Here is a 20003-nt window from a genome sequence, read left to right as displayed (position 1 = left end):
AGAGAAGTTATCTAAGACAGCAATTGCAAACAATGTACAGGCCAATGGCCTTCTGGTATTTTAAGGTCATATTTGCAATGGAATTTTAAATATTTACCTTCATGCTTCGGAACATTTGTAAGATTCAACGTGACAAAATTAACAGACGATGAGGTTCGGTTATCATCACTGGAATATACGATTATGGTTGCTTGCCAGCTATCCGACTTATTCCTCCCTATTGGATCATGAGTACTGGCTATTATTCCAACAGTATCATCTGGTTCGTCTTTACTTCTGACTACCGAGGCTGTAATGTGTTTTTCTCCTGTAAACAAAATATATAAAAGAAACTGAGAGAAATACAATTTACAAGTAATGTAAACTAAAAAGTTACCTGAAGTATATACAATGGTTCATAGCCCAATACGTGAGATCATTACATAATTGAAATCAATCGCTTGTGTCATGTGTCACTGATTTATATTGCGTTACACACTGTTCCACTACTAAAATAAGCATATAAATGTGTAGGAGTTAATCTAACGGCTTAAAATATTTCCAATACTATAATTATCAAGCTATGGTAAGAGAAAGTTAGTTGTATCGTCCCTTGATATGCCAGGACTTGGTCAGGTTACAGATCTGTCTTCACTTCCACTTGCAAGAGTTCAATGACTTGAGCCATTTAAAAGGCTACCCAAAGAACTCGATCGCATTGCCGCAGAGATAATGACGTGGAGCATGTACCTTACTCACAAAAGGTTTGCAGGGAACAGTTGTGTTAGGCGAGCATCATAGGACGAACCACACTTTCCATTCCCAAAAACACATTCTGGGCCATATTGTGTTAGCTTCAACCTACAAATGCTGCTTAACAATAACTGCACAAATATATTTTTCTTGCACTGAGTTATAAATTAATTCACAACATCCAAACCTAAGCTCACAGATATACAATAAACAAATAGCAACAATTTCACCCTTCAGGGGGGTGCAAGAGAGCCGGCGGACAAGATGGCCGCACCTTAGGGAGGCTCTGTTAGCCCGTGAGCAGCATCCTGCAGTATCCTGCGTGTCCAGGGATATTCATCGCCATCCAGGGCTGACAACTTGCTTGTGAATAAAGCGGCGCCTGAAATCTGCGTGTTGAAGGCACCGGAGGACTATTGGAGCCTGCTCTGAATTTCGGCTGCGAGTGGCAGAAATAAAAGACAAGGAGACGACCTAAATATATAGAAAAGGATATAGTACCAAGTCAAGGGCATCTACGTAACGATTTATTATTAAAAGATAAGTGAGCCTTGACTAAATTGCTTCGCCTTTCAGCAATTGGAGATGTAGCTGTGTTGAGGGCCTTATATATTCGATTCCTCGTTTTACCTAGATGCGCATGACTTGGCACTATATAGTTTTCTATATATTTAGGTCGTCTTCTTGTCTTTTATTTCTTAGCCTATTGCGGTGTGGAAGTACATTGGTGATTTGTTCACCTGGCTCCTGGCATAATCTTCCAAATTATAAGGACAGATGCAGCCTATTGGATAGTTCAAATTTTCTGGGACCTTTTCTATTCATGCTCGCCCGTTTTAAGTAAGTGGTCAATAACTTAGGATCGTTTTTTAGGTCTCGGCTAACGAAGGCTGAGCTTGCGCAGTCTCGCTCGCGAGATTTAACGTTTTTCAGTAGTGGGGCTTGAACCCGCCCCTCTTCTCCATTGGCTGGCTTCCTAAACGGAGGCCAGCCATTGGAGGAGAGGGGCGTCTGTCCATTTAAGCCCCATCTTTTTCGTATTCGGGGCGTGTTTTTTAGTTTCTTTCTCTCCTCTGGAATGTAAACATTCCAGCCAATGGGAAGAGGAGAGAAAGAAAAACACGCCCCCGAATCTGAAAATGACACTGCGTTTCTCCGAGGCATTTCTGCTTGACCTCGGAGAAAGATGGTTACAAAGTCGGCGAGCTCCTGCGGGGTCCTGGGGTCGGTGTCAGCCATGCTTTTATTTGAAAATAAAGGACATGCTCGGCTCCGCTGGGTTTCCCGATGAGGTTTCTGTTTCTCCGCCGCTAGCCTTTCACCCCGGCTCTGCCAATGCGGTCTCTCCCCGCTGGATCGACCCCGCTGGTCATTTCGACATGAAGTAATGGCGACACGGTGGACGGACCCGACGGCGCCTGAGGGAGATGGCGACAGGAGGACGCGGCGCCGCCTGGGGTCCGAGGACGAGGTATGAGAGCACGCCTGAGGCGCATTTTTTAAATATTAAGGCAGGGAGCCTGTTGACCACATTAACATCCTCCCCGGGGTTTTGACACCCTCTTATGCAGTGAAAAACGAGGCCAGTGGCCAGTCTACTAAGGGGTGGCACGAAAAGGCTTTTGGGAAAAAAGAACAGGGACACGTTGTTTGTCCTCGTGGGGCTTTTACTCGCGCACTGATGCCTCCTGCGCACACTCCCAGGGTGCGTGGAACGTTAACATTTCATTGCAGTGCAACGGCAAAAGCTCCTGTCTCCTGGCCTTCTCCGAGGACAGGCGCTGTCGTGCGACTCCTGACGGGAGCACAGTACCCTGCTCTGTACACCTTGCATGGCCGCTTGTTGCTTTCTCAGTTAACCATAATAAAATTAAATGGTTCCCTGTAGGCGTTTTGTTTGTGCCTCTGTGCCGCATGCCTCTTGCCCCTCCCCTTTTTGATCCCACCATCTCCTTTTACCTTAGACTTTATTTTTTCAAAGTTTGCAACAGCCTCAAAATATATTGCTAATATTCCCTGCATGTAGATTTGGCAGAACCATATTAATTATTCCCGCTTCCAGCAACATCTAATATGTCAAGCTTAAGAAAGTGGTGTTTCCTTTCATTGCCTGTTGAGGCTTGCATTGAGGCAAAAGTCTCCTTTTCTGCATAGCGTGGCAAGTTGAAATTTCACTTACAGTCAGTACATCTGATTCTACTTCGTTTTAAGCGAGTTAATGTTATTATTCAGAATGTTTTTGTTTTGTGTCTTTTTTTCTCCAGTGAACCAGTCAAAGAGTAAGTTTTAATTACTATTTCATGTTGTTATGACATACACTTGTCAGCGCTGTATGAAACGAGTGACTGATTTGTTTTAACAAGTGGTATGCACGTTTAAAATGATAATTTTAAGAGGGTTATGACAAGGGCCTATTTTGAAAAGTGTAGCTGTTCCGTTCAGCGATACTCTTCCTGTGCCCACCTCTTCACTGCAGCTCCCAGCCACGCCTGCTCTGCTGCTTTCCCTCCAAAGACTGATCTCTGCCCTTCTCCTCTGCTGACACGCAGACTAAACCCCCCCTTGGTCGCCCGCTCCAGACTAAACTCGCCACAACTTCAGCCTTCAGCTCAGACAAAGACGATTGTCACGCCATCATAAACACCTTTTAATATTTAAAAAAAAAGGAATATGGCAGCGAAGCAAGCTGTACACGTGCTTTTCACGACGACGTCCTGTCAGGGGATCATACATATACCAATTAATAGCTAGAAGATAGGCACTACTTCCCCGAGGATATCAGTGGAAATCAGGCCCTACATGTTCGCATCCGTTCGCTTGATGTTGCAGAGAGAGCCCCCCTGCTCCAGCTGTCTGCCCCTCCTTGACTGTTTGCACAGCCTGTGAAAGTGTTCGCAGTGAATGCCCCCCTCAACCCCCCAGGCCCACCTTTGACACGGCAGGCTTTGCTGACAATGGGGGGAGAGGCTCTCCCACGTGCAGGGCGGCAGCAGGCCCTCCTCATGGAGGGTCAGCCAGGAAGCAATGTCAGGCAGGTGGGAGGAGGGTAATCTCACTGACCCCTGCGGCTCACACCCCCTCAGGCACCAAAGGGCTCCCAACATCCACAAATAAAGCCCACACTTAAGAGCCGGCGATGCTTACTTGCAAAACAAAGGCTGCAGTCAACATTACAGGCAGACCATGTATGGCCCCTCCCCCTTCTTTAACGAGATCACTCAGACGTCACCAGGAACGGCCACTACACGAGGCAATAGGTCTCGCATTTGAGAGTGATTAAGCTATTGACATTGTAAATAACAATGCCGTTTCTTTAAATGTTTTAAAAACAAAAACATAAACAAAAAAAATGTCATGAGCAATGCCAATAGCTCTAACTTTAACAATGCCGAGACCATTGCATTGTAAATGCTTGTCTTAGTTTTCTATTGACACGTGGAATTGTTTCTCATTGCAGTTTCCTTTTTTAGTGATAATTTTGGAATTCTACTTAAACCAACACAAATAAATAAGGTTGGATTGTGTTTTTAAACAGGTACATTTTCATATTCACTTTCTTGATACTTTGGTGATGGTAATTCTTTTGCTCTTCTATTGTTCACTAGGTGTGGGCAATAGAGTATTGATAAAGTTTGTATTTTTTCGGATATTTCTGGACTATTTAACTCACACTATAGGCTTTTTTCACATCTCTTTCATTAGTTTCATTCTCACCTATCTCTGACCTCTTTCTGAGTAAGCTTTTTCTACAGAAGGAGCTTACCTTTTAACAAATGTGACCCATATGCATTTTTTATCACACAGAACCTTTTGACGCTCAATGGAATCTCAAGTCCTGATGATGACCTTGTAATTTTACAGTGGTTGAAACGCCGTCGACGCTTATGTGGCCATAAAGTAACAAAGGACACATTAATTTTGTCTATGTTGTTCCCTTTCTGTAATGTGTATTTTTTTGTTTGCTACCTGTCCGGTTTGTAATAGTTATTGTTTGTATACCAGCACACTGTATTGAGCGCTATTGTCTTAATTGTTTTATAATATGTAATAAATTTGTCGTAATTTTTCAGAAAGTATCTTTTGCATATGGGTATTTTTTTTCCTCACTTCTTCTATACTATTGTCTATTTGTCCTGTTTGTGATTTGGATTGACTGGAAGCGTCAGCCTCTTGCGGAGTGTTCCTCCTAAGAATTGCTGGCGGCGGCCTGAGAGACGAATCGGGGCCTGTAGCCTGTGAGCCCGGCCTCTAGCTTGGCAGCATTGTCACGGAGTCTGGCGATTTGGCAGCTTGGAGGCCTGATTGTGCGGCCGGAGCGGCTTTACCCATTAGTACGGGCCCAGCTGTCTGCCACGCGCGCGAGGTCAGCTGCGGGCGGGATTTGGAGCGGGCGGCGCAGGCTGAATCACCGTGTCCCCGGCCCTTAATGCTACGCTGAGAACTGTGTGCTGGTTGCCCCTGTCCTGAGAGAGCTACTGGGGATATGGATTGAAGTGTTGCCGGCGATCGGACTGTCTCCTGCTGGAGACTGCTGACTTCAAGCGTGTGGGGCTACGTTAGAGGCCTGAACTGATCCTGCCCGGCAGTGTGGCAGGTACTTCTATGCCCTGTATTGCTGCCTCAGGCCTGTGGACTGGGTCTGGGTGGTGGCCTGGCTGCTCAATACTCTCATTTCCTGCTCTTCCCCCCCTGCGCTGCGTCTGAGGCGAAGAGGAGCCTGCACCCCCATGCCTCAAAGGGGGCTCATTCGTGAGTGTGGCAGGTACGTGTAGGGCACCATACTGGTCAGCACTGATAGGTGTGAAGAAGATTCAATTTCCAGCCCTAGCAATTAAGCTTGAAGTCATTGGCGGCTGCTTCAGTGGATCGTGGGTGATTCCGGAGGGAGCCCGCGAGAGCAGCGACACATGATGGACCGGATCGACGGAAAACAGACGAAGCTTCACTTCTCGGCACCGAAACAGGTTCCTGATGACGATGCCAGCTCGCAAGGGAACGCTGACCAGCCTTCTCCCGCTCAGGAGCCAGAGGAAGATTTTAAAGCTGTACTCCTCACAATCTGCCAGAGTTTTACTTCCATCGAATCAAAGATGGACTCCATGAACTTGCGTGTGGACTTCCTTGCGCAGAAGTTGGAAAAGCATGACGGCCGACTCTCTGAAGCCGAGCAGCGTATCTCCACTCTCGAGGACACCTCTGCTGCCAAAAATGCAAAGCTTCAAGGCATAGAGAAACTCCTCCAAGTCATAGCGACCAAAAATGAAGACTGGGAGCGCGCTCACGTATAAACAACCTGTGCATCGTGGGAGCACCCGAGTCTGCAGACACTGGTCGCATGGAGGACTTCGTGAACCATCTGCTCCTGGGTCTATTTGGGGCTGCAGCCCTCTCCAAGGTACTGATCGTCGAGCGGGTCAACAGATCGCTGATGGTGAGGCCGCCGCCTGGTGCGCCACCGTGACCCATCCTGGCACGTATCCTGAATTACAAAGACTGGGACTCTGCGCTCAGGCTCGCACGGGAGAAACAGGACCTGTCCTTTGAAGGGATGAAGATTGCGCTCTACCAGGATTTCACTATGGCCGTACAAGAGGCGAGGAAGAAGCTTATCCCAGTGAGGAAGAAGCTTCAGCAGGCGGGCATCCCCTACGCCCATGCTTTACCCGGCGTAGCTGCGAGTTCATCATCGGGGGAAGACGTACATGTTCTCCAGCCCACAACACGTCCAGGACTTCCTGAAAACATGTTTGAGGAGGTCACCCGCGTCGCAGGCTGATGCGCCCGGCTCTGGCTGAAGTACACCGGATCCTGAGATACAGTAAAGCTGGACCTGGACAACCCGATGGTGCCACTGAGAACTGATAAGGCTGTTCCCTTTACTATACCAAAGAGGGAGACACGCATTGCGCTATCCCAAAAACTCTGAAACTCTCTATGCATCGCCATCGCCATATAACGAGGGAATTGACTCTGGTGCGCCTTCTAAGACAATGATCTCCGGGTTCCCACGCAAGTGCGAGGTGCACTGGCGCCCTCTACGGCATGTACCCCCAGTGGCAGCTCCCCTTGAGAATGTTATGCAAGTTAAAAGTACTGTTGTATTTGGTTACTTTGGCATTCGTGTGGCAGGAACTAATAATGAATGTATTTTTGATGCTTCATTGTCTCCTTGTGACAATTATGACAATGTGGGGGGATATTTCCCTAGTATACTATGTCAGCTGCGCAAGTTTGCTATGTGAGATGTTGCTGAGGTCGATGTTGGCATGGTTCATGCAGAGCTTAGCAATATCAGACCCTTACATGCCTAATCCTATTCTAATTACAGACATTATGACTAGGAGATATGCTTATATGGACTGCCGTACACGATGTCTATCCTGCTGGTCTGTTGGGGGTGGGAGGGTAATTATCCCCTGCGGGTTTGGACTGCAGGTGTGGGAGGGGGTGGGAAGTTGCTCAATGCAAGAGTTTAGTTGTTTCACTTTAGACAGCATCACTTTTTACTGTGCAGTTTGTGACTACATTCAATTTAGATTGCACTCTACTTTCTGATATAAATGGCTTTGTACATGTCCTGATCCCAAATACTGCGGATTCTATGGCTAATGCAACACCAACTTGTAGGCCCACTATCAATTGTCTTACGTGGAATGTCCGAGGACTTCGTGACCCTCGTAAGCGTAGACAGATTCTACATGACCTTGATAGACATCATGTCCAGATAGCAATGCTACAAGAGACACACATGGCCCCTGGGGTGCAGCCAGTGTTTAGTAGGAAGTGGTCGGAGCATAGCTGCTTCTCCACATTCTATACATATGCCAGGGGCACCGCCATCCTGATTAAGAAAGGGTACCGCCCAATGGGAACCATACAAGATCCCCACGGCAGATTCAGTATCATGTGGGGTAGAATAGCAAATCACACGTTCACATTAGTCAGCTTGTATGCACCCAACACTGATGATGCGCAGTATCTCACTCTGCTATGGGGGCGTATTTTGGAAATAGGTTCCATGTTCCTTATATGGGGAGGGGACTTCAACCTGGCGTTAGTGCCAGGGCTCGACAGATCGCACCCACACTTGACATCCCAACCGCAAGCTACGAAACACCTCTCGGCCATAATAGCCGACTATCGGTTATTTGACTGCATCCAACACGGACAGAAGGCACATTCTTCGCATCTGTACACAGCTGTTGGTCCCGTATAGACTACTGGCTGCTATCTTCCAGATTAACTACCTGGCTCAGAGAGGTGACGCATTTTGCTTGCACCATTTCAGACCACTCCCCGGTCCTTATGAAACTGGAATCGCCTGGTGTGGAATCCCACAACCCTACTAGATGATGCTTTTCGGGAGGAGCTGCGCCAGGAAAGAATAGACTTCTTCCCTCGCAACATTGACAGCGTTCCTACCTTTGCATGTGTCTGGGAGAGTTTTAAAGTCACAATCAGAGGCCTCTGCATAGCGAAGAGCGTTGGAATGCTGCGCTCCATTAGGGGCATGCTGTGCAAGATCGAATTAGACATCAAATCTACTGAGGCACATGTTGCATTCTCACCTGACGATCGGGCGGGGGTTTGGCTCAAAGAGCTCCTAGTGGAATATTCGGATGAAACCGAGCGGGAAGCCAAATTTCGATCGAAGTACTACATTGCCAGGCAGTATGGTGAGGGTGAACGTCCTGGCAAGGCCCTGGCTGGGGTTAGCAGAGTTCCCAGAGGCGCCAATCACATTTTAGAAATTATGGATGAAGAGGGGCGGAGACACACAGACTCCTGGGAAATACTTCACATGTTCGTTGACTACTACTCCGCGCTCTATCACACAGCTGGCCGGTCTCCTCCAGACATAGCATATTTGGAGGAGACAGCACTGGCCTGGATCATTGACTCCCGTAGGGAGTTCTTGTCACTTGATATTGAGGAGGATGAGATAAGGGCAGCAATCATGGGGATAGGTTCAAGCGAGGCTCCGTGTCCCGATGGGCTGCCTGCCGAATTCTATAAATGCTACAGTGACAAATTGGTTCCCGTTCTCAAACAAGTATTTGAAGAGGCACAAGCCTCGGGGTGTCTCCCTCTTTCAATGCGGCAGGCTCTGATTATTTCCCTGCTGAAGCCAGGCAAAGATGCAGACAATTGTGAGGCCTACTGCCCTGTCTCTTTAATTAACTGTGACACAAAGATACTAGCTAAATTTATTGGCAACCGACTGTCCCTGCTCATGGATGGATTGGTCCTGCTTGATCAGGAGGGTTTTGTCCCGGGGAGGGCCAACTCCCATAACTTGCACACCATCTTTGCGCTGCTGCATGATGTAGACCCAGATTGTTCAATAGCTGGAGTTTTTCTGGATGCCACAAAGGCATTTGATTCCCTGGAATGGGATTATATACTGGCCATCCTGGGCAGAATGGGCTTCCCTCGTCCATATTTGCCGTGGATTCAGTTGCTTTATACTAAGCCGGAGGCGGTGGTCCAGATTAACGGGTTATATTCAGATCCCATCCCCATTAAGCGTGGCACCCGTCAGGGATTCCCGCTATCCCCGTTGCTTTTTGCCTTGCCCATTGAGCCTTTAGCGGCTAAAATTAGAAAGCACCACAGAGAGCACAAAATAATTTATCCCTCCTGCCAAATCCTTATCTCGCTATATGCGGATGACATTACTTTATACCTCCGGGATCCCAATGTTAGTCTTCGTTCCATACTGAGGGAATTTATTAGGTTTGGACATTACTCTGGGATAAAACTGAATTGGAGTAAGTCCCAGATATTCCCACTCACCCCTAACACTTCCAGGTTTACCCCGGAGTACCCACTAAGTTGGTGTGAAAATGTAATCAAATATCTGGGGAATGTCCTCACTAGGAACCGCACAGAAACGATCAGAGCTAATTATGGGGTTGCAATAGACATGATCACCACATGGGTGGACCGCTGGATCATCCTCACACTTTCATTGGCGGGCAGAGTAGCCCTCATGAAAATTAAAATTCTCCCCAAGCTGCTCTATTTATTTCTTAATATCCCACACTATCTAGGGCGAACTTATTTTTAACACCCTTCGATCGTTGCTTGTCAAGTTGGCTTGGGGTGAGAAGCAACCTCGGCTGAGCTGGAAACTTATGACTCAACCCTTCTCCAGAGGAGGGTTCGAAATTCCAGATATGGAATTATACTACCTAAGCACCCAAGCCCACTACGCCATTTATTGGCTCCATCCGCCGCCTTACATGCCGCACCTAGCCATCGAGCAAGGATACATGTGGCTACACCCCTAACATCCCTGCCGGGGACGCGCGTCCCAGGTGAGATGGTGATCCACCATACTGTATCATGCACCAATAGTGCATGGAGCCTTTTGACGAGACTAATGGCTAAAGCTCTGCCTTATTCCCCTATTGTACCGCTGCCATATCTACCATACGCTCCGGTCACACAGGAAGCGGTGTGTCACGATATGTTGCGGAGGAGAGGACTGCACACGTGGGGTGATCTGTATCACAGGGGCGGTTCAAAGACCAAAAGGAGCTGCTGACTGGAGACAAAGTTACCCCTCTGGAAGTGTTTCTTTACATACGACTCAAACATGAACTGCAGGCGAACACTTCATGCTTTCCGCAAGAACCTCCTCAGTTGGAAGTCCTAAATACCATGTTAAAGATGGCAGGACCCTCTCACGCTGTATCTCGCATCTATAAGGCGGCACTGATGGAAAGACTGCCCGTGCTAGCAGGTGCCAGATGCGCGTGGGATTGGGTTCTAGACTCCCCACTAACTGATGAGCAATGGAACTACTGCTGTGCACAGACGGCAGAAATCACAGCCAGCTGCAGACTGCGCATCATTCATTTTAAGATGTTGCATAGAATATATTACACACCTGCACTGCTTCGAAAATATAAACTTCAGTAAGATGACCGCTGTATGTGCTGCCATCAAGAGGGGGCTGATTTTCTGCATTTGGCTTGGTCATGTCCCCAAGTTCAGGTGTATTGGCAGGAGGTGTTGGAGGCGTTAGTGGAGATGATTGAAATGCTTTTGCCAGAGTCCCCCTCGCTTGCGTTATTGGGGTACACGGCAGACATCCCTAGGGTAAGTAGAAAGTTTGCTGCTATGGCTCTACTCCTGGCTAGGTGGAGGGTGGCCAGCAGATGGGGCAGGGGGAGAGCCCCCAAGTTTAAAGACTGGTTAAAGGATTTTATCTATAGTAAAGACCAACTAACAACTCATGCAGAGTTATTGCCGGTCAAATCCCATCCTCGGGATATATGGGTGCCACTGATCTCGTACCGTCAGGAACATAGCGAAAATGCCCCGGATGCTCCACCACTGAACACCCAGGAGGTCTCTCCCAATGGATTGTGCAGTAGATTGTAACATATGCATGTGTGTATTATTCATACTGGACACGGTTGTTCTGTAGCCGGGTCATGTAGGTCATTGGACTCATCTTGGCATGTTGCATTATACGATGGGCTGCTGGGCCCCTTAGGTCAGACTGAATGTGGAGAGGGGAGAGTAGGTTATTTTTTTTAATACATTGCTACTGTATATACATGAAGCCAGTCTACATCTGGAGATATACAAATGAACGCATTTTATATTGAGTTTACTTATGTTCCATGACATGATACTCACAGGCTGACACTGTGATGCTTTTTTTTGCTCTTTGTCCAAAAACCAATACAGAAATTTTCACCCCAAAAAAAAACAAAAAACAATTCCACCCTTCAGAACCTCTTACTATCTCTTCATTTTTCCTGCAAAAATAACAACAGCTTCCTCATGGGCCTTTCACTTTCTATAGTCAGCTCTTATCATCCCACCCCTTTGCCCATCCTACCTCATAGTCAAATCAAATCAAATCAAATTTAGCTTTATTCGATTTTAGTCATTTAAAATCACAAAAGCATACATTTTCATAAAAGCAAGATAAGTAAAGAACATTTAATAAAATACTTTAAAATACAAATATCTGTCATAAAGTGCAAAAAGTGCTTTCAAGTAAAGTGTATTAGACTATAGAGCACTACATTCCTAACGTTAAGCATTTTATACTTTTTCTAGCTCTCCGTGCATTTTTCAAAAAACCGGTCATGACACAAACAGATAATACACTGTCTAAAAATTGTAAATATAAAAATGCTGGTTTACATTGTCGCCAACCTGCCTGTTTTAATAAGGGGAGCATCCATCTTTTTCTTTCAAGTGCATACAATTTACAGAACAGGGTCTCATGGATTGTAGATTGTGGTGACACTTTATCACAGGGACAGGGAGAGAGCTCTCTAGTCCAATCGTTTATTCCTGGGTAACTAACCAGACGATGAAAAGTGTTGAACCTGAAGCGAGTTAAAAGATATCTATCGTATCCCTCGGTACAACATATGCGATACGGTTGAATATCATACGTAGTCAAGGTCAAATGGTGTTGTACTACAGACTTCTTATTCATCTCCTGGGTGACTCTAAGTGACTCTAAATGGGACAAACAGGTTAATTTGAGTTCCTTCCTCATAATAGAACACATTTTCTCTGGGGTAAAGTAAAACTCTAGATGCCCTATGTCACTCAGGAATTTTTTGACATAATTCAGCCATATAACCTTATTAACATGGTCCAGATTCATAGTATCCCTTATTATCTGTCTATTTAGACCTGTGCTGCTGGTGGTCCATATGCGATGCCACAACAGGACAGGTTGCATTTTTATAATATCCGTAACATAAGGGATTCCCAGCTCGCTCTGGCAGTTAAAAACCGAGGAACTTGCTGGCACGGCTAAAATGAACCGTAAAAAGGCATTTTCTACACGTTGGATCGGTAAACAGCGTTTACTTCGCATGCGATACTTCGCATGCCATTACAACGCGGACGTTAGTACGACCGCGTTGTTACTTTGCAAACCTTTACTACGCAAGTCGGAACAGCGACTTGCGTTAGAGGGGAGAAGGTGTTGGATTTAAAATCCAACACCTTCCCTAGTGTCCGCATAGACTGGAGTTGGAATAGTAAATTATACTATTCCAACATCCAGCACCCCCTACTGCAATTTGTTGTTCCGAATTACGTAGTAAAGGTATGCGAACTAACAACGCGGTCGTACTAACGACCGCGTTGTAATGGCATGCGTACTAAGCGCATGCTAAGTAACAAGTGATATTCGTTGGATCATAGAGACATCATAAAAGCCCCAAACTCCCGCCCCATAAATCGCAATGCTTATGCATTTAGCTTGAAAAATTTTAAGGAGAATTCCAGGGAGCCTTTTTCCCAGTTTCTTAGTAAAATTAACAAGAGCAGCGGTTGACTTCATAAATAGTAGACTCCTAATTTTCACCGCTGGGCCCCAAGAGCCTGTGTTTGTGAATAAAACACCCAAATAGGAAAAAATATTGGTAGAGACTACCCTTTTATCCCCCATTTGGAGGCTATTACATTTGCTTCTCCCTCTCCCACAAGTCATTATAAAAGTTTTTTTAGCGTTTAATTTCAGTCCTAGCCTGTCCATAAAACATGTATATAAAATAAGCGCTTTCCGCAGACCTAATTGCGTGCGGGCCATAAGTACTGCATCATCAGCGTAGAGGAGGGAAACTATCAGCCTTTTGTTGACATACGGGGGGTCCTGCGACGCTCCTTCAAGCTCCTGCTCCAATGCATTAGTATATAGAGTAAAAAGGAACGGCGCAAGCACGCAGCCTTGTCGCACTCCCCTATCCACGGTGAATGGTGCAGTACATTCTCCATTAGAGCCGTAGCGCACCTTAGCGGTAGCCCCAGAATATAATTCTTTTAAAAACTGTATCAAAACCGGATCAACCTTAAGATTAGATAAAATACTCCACAGTTTATTATGTTCCACACAGTCGAATGCGGCAGTTAAGTCTACAAACACCACGTAAAGTTTTCCGCCCTTTGCCTGTGTGTACTTCCCAATTAAAATGTTCAAATTCAAAACTTGCTCAATTTTCCCCAGCCCTTGTCTAAAGCCGTATTGCACATCACTAATTATGTTGTTTTCATCAGCCCAAGATTGTAATTTATTCAACACAACTCTTCCCATAACCTTCATTAAAGAATCAAGAAGGGATATTGACGCTGACCATGTTTTCAAAAAACCCCTTGCGCAACTGGCTTGTAAGATCCTAGTTATCAGGGGTGTCCAGAGTAATGGGGTGGACTTGAATAGGTCGATGGGAAGCCCATCAGGTCCAGGGACCTTGCCGCGTCTACTTGCGTTTAATGCCTCGGTCACTTCGTCAAGGGAGATTTGTAGTTCAATGGGTATAAAAGTATTACAATTTTCTAACAAGGGAGCTGATGAGTCAAGATTGAACTCCTTCTGTCCCGCGATGCTATAAACCTTTGAGAAAAAATCTATCCATGTCTTTTCGTCTATTGCGACCGCTATTGTCGCAACATCCCTAGTTTTAAAATATGGCGCATTTACTGCCCGCCAAAACAGGGAACAGTCTTTACTCAATGAAGCGTCACGAAGTGCCACCCAAGCTAGATTTTTTAACTCCTTCTTGCAGGTTTTGCGCGCTTCGTTGTACAGCTTTCTACACTCCCTGATCTCATCTAGGTCTCTCTCAATCCTGTGTAGAGCCTCTTTTAAGCATGAGTATAACTTTGTACAGTTTGTGTCAAAGCACCCATTTTTGCGATCTCGATTACTTCTACGTTCAACTTTGAGCGTATTTTGAACAATTGAGGTAATCTGAATAAAAGCATTCAGGATGGTATCATACGAAGAATCTTCCTGCAAGCAGGCTAAAATTAAATCATAGGCCTTAAGGATGATTTGCTTATTTAGCTCAACCTGGTTACAGCTCTCCCAGCGCAAAGTATATCCATTTTGGATAGAAAGATGAACACCCTGGGTCCCAACCAAATTATTATTCAATCACTGAGTTGGTGCGTCTGGCAATACTAAATCAATGCTTAGAGACAGATGGTCACTCATGACATTTAAGTGTGTTTTAAAATTTGCTATCAAATTTGCATAACAATTTGGGGTAATAACAAAGTCTATGATAGACCGACAACCTCTACCTAAAATGGTGTAATCAAAATCCACTCTAGTGGAGCACAGTCAGTTTGCGAAACCGAAATCATGAAAAAACAAGAGTTCATTAAACTTTTCTCCCTGCTCCGTGTGTTCAAAATGTATTATTGGATCATCCTCCTCAATCGTTAACCACATGCACCTAACTCTGATTTAGAGCATAGGTTAACATTAAAATCACCCCCCCCCCACAAATGGTAATCATATCTGTGTCTTTAGAAGATCTCAATTTACCAATATCATCACTAAGCTGACTCAGAGTATCCCCAAGATGACCCTTCTCTATGTTGTTATAAAAATTTATCAGAGTTAGGAGACAATTCGAGCCAACATTAATCAAACCTATCTGGTAGTAATTCGCCGATGTTATCATTGACATTTTTTGCACCTCCAGTAAATTAGAAATGTAGATACAAAGCCCCCCCTTGTGTCTGCCATGATTTGATTGAATTGCCGGCATATGGAATGTCTTATACCCCTCAATGTGAAATTCCTCTGCCAACCAAGTCTCTTGAAAACATAGGATATCGAAGCTGTCGACAAAATCAAGCCAAACTAGGTTATTTTCTTTACTCCGGAGGCCAGCAACATTCCATAACACACTAATAGCCTTCTGAATATTTAGTTCATTGATGCTTATTGTTTCTGTGACAGTTTCAATCTGACAAGCCAGTTCAACCCCCCTACACTCATCACAGTTAGGGACGTTGGGGTGGCTAGACTTTAGTCGGCCACTAGGTCTCATCCTTGGCCCATCATCCGTTTCCTTTATGACCATACACTCCATCCTGCCAGAGTTCAAACTTATATTTGTGTTCAGCCTATCAGACTCATGATCCTTTGGGTTATCGTTCTCACTATGAACGGTCCTCTGGCCTTTCTTAGCCAACAGTCAATCGTTCTCGTCTAGCGTTTACAGGGCTTCGAATCTATTTGACATCTCCAGATTATAATTCCTTTGGTAATTTGGCTGTAGTCTGCGGAAAGATTCGTGTTGGCTCTTAGACCAGCTGGGTCGATAAAAGAAACCTAGTGGGAAGATATTTATGCCTGCTTCAGTAGTGTCTACTTCCTCTACTCTATTCAGCACTTCCCTAACCAAGGATGGTAATCCAAGGGAGAGGACGACACAATCACCCCTAAAGGCTTTATAGTTTTTACCTACCCAAGGTACCCGCCTAACCATCTTAAATGCCCCAAACATTTCAGCAGTTAGACCCACTCTCTTCCCCAAGCAGTGGGTAGTTTTATTTCTCAGTGTGTCCCATGTTTCAGATTCTCCTGGTTTAAGAACTGGAACATTTGCCAGGATTACTGTAAATGGGGCTGCTGCCGGCGGAAGGTCGAGGTTATGTACCTGACGTGGGCTTACCTGCGGCATGAAGGAGGATGGGCTTGGTCCGGGTTGTAGGTCATTTGCTATTGTGCCCCCCTGTCGACTCACTAGTGTTCTCTTCCCTACTGTGCGTAGATCTCCGTCATTTCTTACAGTCATATTATCAGTGACTACCGCAATTTTCTTTTGTACGCCATCCCTATCCACAAGTTTACTAGCCTTTTCTGGGGGTTTGTTAGTTAAATTTAGGCTTTGACAGCCAGTTATAATGGCTGAATTGCTAGGGGTGTTCTGTCTGTGTGGACACTTGTTCGATGTAATTAAGTTCTGGTTTATCATAATCTTCTCTAGGCCTTTTTCAATTCGATCTAGTCTATCTTCCAGGGTGCCTATATATGATTTAACATAACTTGTCAGCTCTATAAGTAGAATTTCTAATTTGTTACTAACACTTAATGATTGTGAACTATTTCTATTTTTTGGGCCTAAGGTACTGTGTTTATCCTTTTGTTTGTGCGTATGGCATTTTTTTCTCTGTTTTTTGGTCAAAGTGCTTTTGGGGAGGCTGTTATCAATGGGAACCTTATGGAGGTCTACCTGGACGTTAGCGATAGGCTTTGGTAGCTTTGAATTACGCTGCCTTTTTGGGGGCGGTAAAGTGTCAGAATCCTGATCGCTAACAGAAACTTCCTCAATGGCATTGTTTATCGCTTGGATGCAACCATTTCCATTCAACATTATACTCGAGGTTTCTAATGAGCGACTCTCCACAGCCCCCTTGCATAATGTACTTTTTTCCTGGCTATTCCCAGTTAGTCCCTGCGCTTCCACACTTAGTGACTCCTCAACTGATGAGATCTGTTTTTCTATAACACCCACTGCACCCGTAAGATAATTTAACAAAGTTATTTTCACATCTTTAGGATTGCTAGAGTGTTTATCAGACTTGGCGCAGTGTGATTTCCTTTTCCCCATTTCCAACTCAAAGTTTAAGGTCTAAGGTTATGTAAACACCTTCACTTATGATGTTTCCAAATCTTCTGGGTACAAGTAGGAGGTCTTAAAGTAAGTCTTAAACAATAGCACAGTACCTTCAGTAGTTGTAGTTGGATACCTCAAACAGTTCCGATGATAAATGAAGGGGGGGTGGCCCAGCCTCGTCCGGGCGCAGACGGGCCCGCCCTTGGCCGGGCACGCCCGTGCGCGTCCCGCGCTGCGGGAGGGCTGCTCGCATTTTAGATGGTCCCGGCGCTGTGGTGACGCGTTCTGCAGGCGACACCCAGTGCCTGCTGGGGGCTGTAGTCCTCTGGAGGCCGTTCCCCTCACGGCGTGGCCCGATAGCCGATGAACTAATGAGCCGTTCCCCTCACGGCTAAGGTAGGCTAAAGTAGCAGCAGGAGTGGAGAGGAGAAAGCCGTTCCTCTCACGGCTGTGACAGCGAACTGCTGAGCGCGTCCCCACAAATACACAAATTTAATAGTAGTGAGAACCATCATTACACAGTTCCAGAAGGGCTTCTCTGGAGTAAGTGTAACATCTAAAAGGAGGAGGGTGCCTGGTGCCATACAGGCATGGACAGATGCAGACGGTCTTGCAGCACCTCATAGTCAATTCCATCTAAACCTCATATGCAACCTGTGCCTCAAGACACACCGGCCTTCCCCTTTTGGGCCTAGACGTGCCTCCTCTATTACCCTGACCACAATTGCAATGCTTCGCAGCACAATTCAGCATCAACATAATTTGATAGTAATTTACTGTTTTGCTTCTTGAAGCTAAAAAGCACTGGATGAAGAAGATGGGGAGTGTTACGGGTAAGTGGAATTACTGTCAACCTTTAAAAAAAGGGCAGCAAACAACAATTAACTAATGCAAAATCAACAACAAAATGGAAATCAAATAGGTCAAAAAATTATTGGTTCTCTAATGTAAATTACAGGCAGGAGAAATTATTGAATCATTTAATATTTAATTGTTTCACAAACGGAAAAAAGGAACCTCTGGGGCTTTGATGCAGACTTTCTTGGATACTCTCCAGCGCATATTCTGTCAATAAATCCCAGACACTTTAATCAGCAGTACTGTCCTTGGCCTTGTAAAAGCAAATATTTAAGAAGTTTAACAGTACCCAAAAATCAGTGCCAAACCCATGCTGCATACAGCAGAGTTGTGCACATGTGGCGGGTGTACCCAACACCTGCTGAGTACCTGATGTACTTAATTTCCAGCCATTGCTGTACAAAGCATTCAGACAAGCGCTCAGGGGTTGGGCATACAGTCTGGCCTGCAGCCAGGCCCTGTAACCAACCTGCCATGGCCATACATCCCCGACTGTGCACAGTCATCAGCCATATGTAGCAGGGGTTAGCCACACATTGTGCACTGCGCATGGGCTTTGGCACTTTGCAGTTGGAGTGTATAAGCAGAAAATCTGTAAAGATAAAACAAAGACGATCACACACAAGGGCTCGAAGAGTGGCAGCTTTATTGCCAATGAACTGCAGTTGAGACTACTCACAGCAAGATGGTGAGAGATCTGATTACAGAAAGAAAAATCAGCCTTTATATACAGTTGTGGAACCTTCAGATATGTTAATCATTAACATCAGCACCGTGGCATGAAGATTTCACATTAGGTCTACATGTACATTCTGCTTTATGAGTGATCATAGTGACGCACATGATTGTGCTAATATTAGCCATTGTCTACGCTACTGCCTCCTTACCTACAGTTTGAGCCAGTTATCTTGTTTTTGTCAAACAAGCGTTTTTGATCTGGAAAGCAGATGCGCGTTGTTTCAGCTCCCTACGCACAATTTCCTCACATGATATTTGCCATGATCACACACTTTAACCAGGCAGGAGCAGAGCAGATTGACATGTTTCAGATTAGAGAGCTATTTCGAAGAATCAACTCGCTGAACTGGCTTTTGTACACAAATGAAGTTTAGTGAGCCATTTCTCAGTATTAAACACAAATCGGCAACTGAAACGTACATAGTACATTTGCAATTCATTCGTTTCTTGCTGAATTTCAGACAGTTTATTTTAACCATTTGTGTAACATTGAGCTGTACCTGATAAGTGAGAACATATTATTTCTAAGCAGGTAAAACAGACAAATTAATGCAAAACTATGGTTCACTTTAATGTATCCATTCACCAAAGGAGCTAATTAATTTTTAATCTTTCACAGACGACCCTTTGAACCTTAGTTTAAAAATTATTTCATCATATTCAATAATTATACTGTCTATTCCTTTCATTGTCAGAAATGTCTATTAGCATCAATTCAGCAGTTACTGTTTGCATCAGTATTTGATCTGTTTGTTTTGATACCATCGCTGGGCATTTTGTCAGTTGTTCCAATAGTTGACAACATATGGGTAGGCAATTTATTAACAGACAACAGCCTATTATTAACAGGAATATTGTTATGAACAGCATTCCTGTTTTCCAACCCCATGCGCTAAATAATCCCCAAAGTGAACCTCCTATATCCAATTATGCTGGAATCCCTGTGTGTCTCAACAGATATATTATGCAGTCTTTTTATTGCTTCTCTAACAGTAATAGAGGAGTCAGAGATATAGGTGCGGCAGGATGTGCCTATACTTGTACAGACTCCTCCCTTCTCTGCCAGCATCATGTAAAGAACAATCCTATTTTGTAGGGAAACTAATCTCACAGCCTGAAGTTCTACTGTAATATTTTCTAGTATACCTGCTGTTTCATTTATTATTGCTTCCAGTAATCGAGATAATCTACGTATATTCAAGAATTGATTGCCGGACCAATCCATGGTATTACCCATTTAAATATATTATCTGCTATTTCTTTTTTTTTAAA

At 44.9% G+C, this 20003-nt stretch overlaps 1 protein-coding gene across 1 annotated transcript in view; it reads right to left on the bottom strand.

Annotated features, from left to right (window-relative positions):
* IDUA (alpha-L-iduronidase) overlaps positions 1-20003 on the bottom strand; it is a 1533398-nt gene that overhangs the window by 289764 nt on the left and 1223631 nt on the right. The window contains exon 9 of the mRNA XM_085640933.1: positions 98-307. Within this exon, the coding sequence (XP_085497059.1) occupies positions 98-307 (210 nt within the window). The remainder of the gene's footprint in view (positions 1-97; positions 308-20003) is intronic.

This window comes from Triturus cristatus, chromosome 2_2 (assembly GCF_964204655.1).
Source record: "Triturus cristatus chromosome 2_2, aTriCri1.1, whole genome shotgun sequence".
NCBI classification, from domain to species: Eukaryota; Metazoa; Chordata; class Amphibia; order Caudata; family Salamandridae; genus Triturus; species Triturus cristatus.
This window is presented reverse-complemented; position numbering and strand designations above follow the sequence as displayed.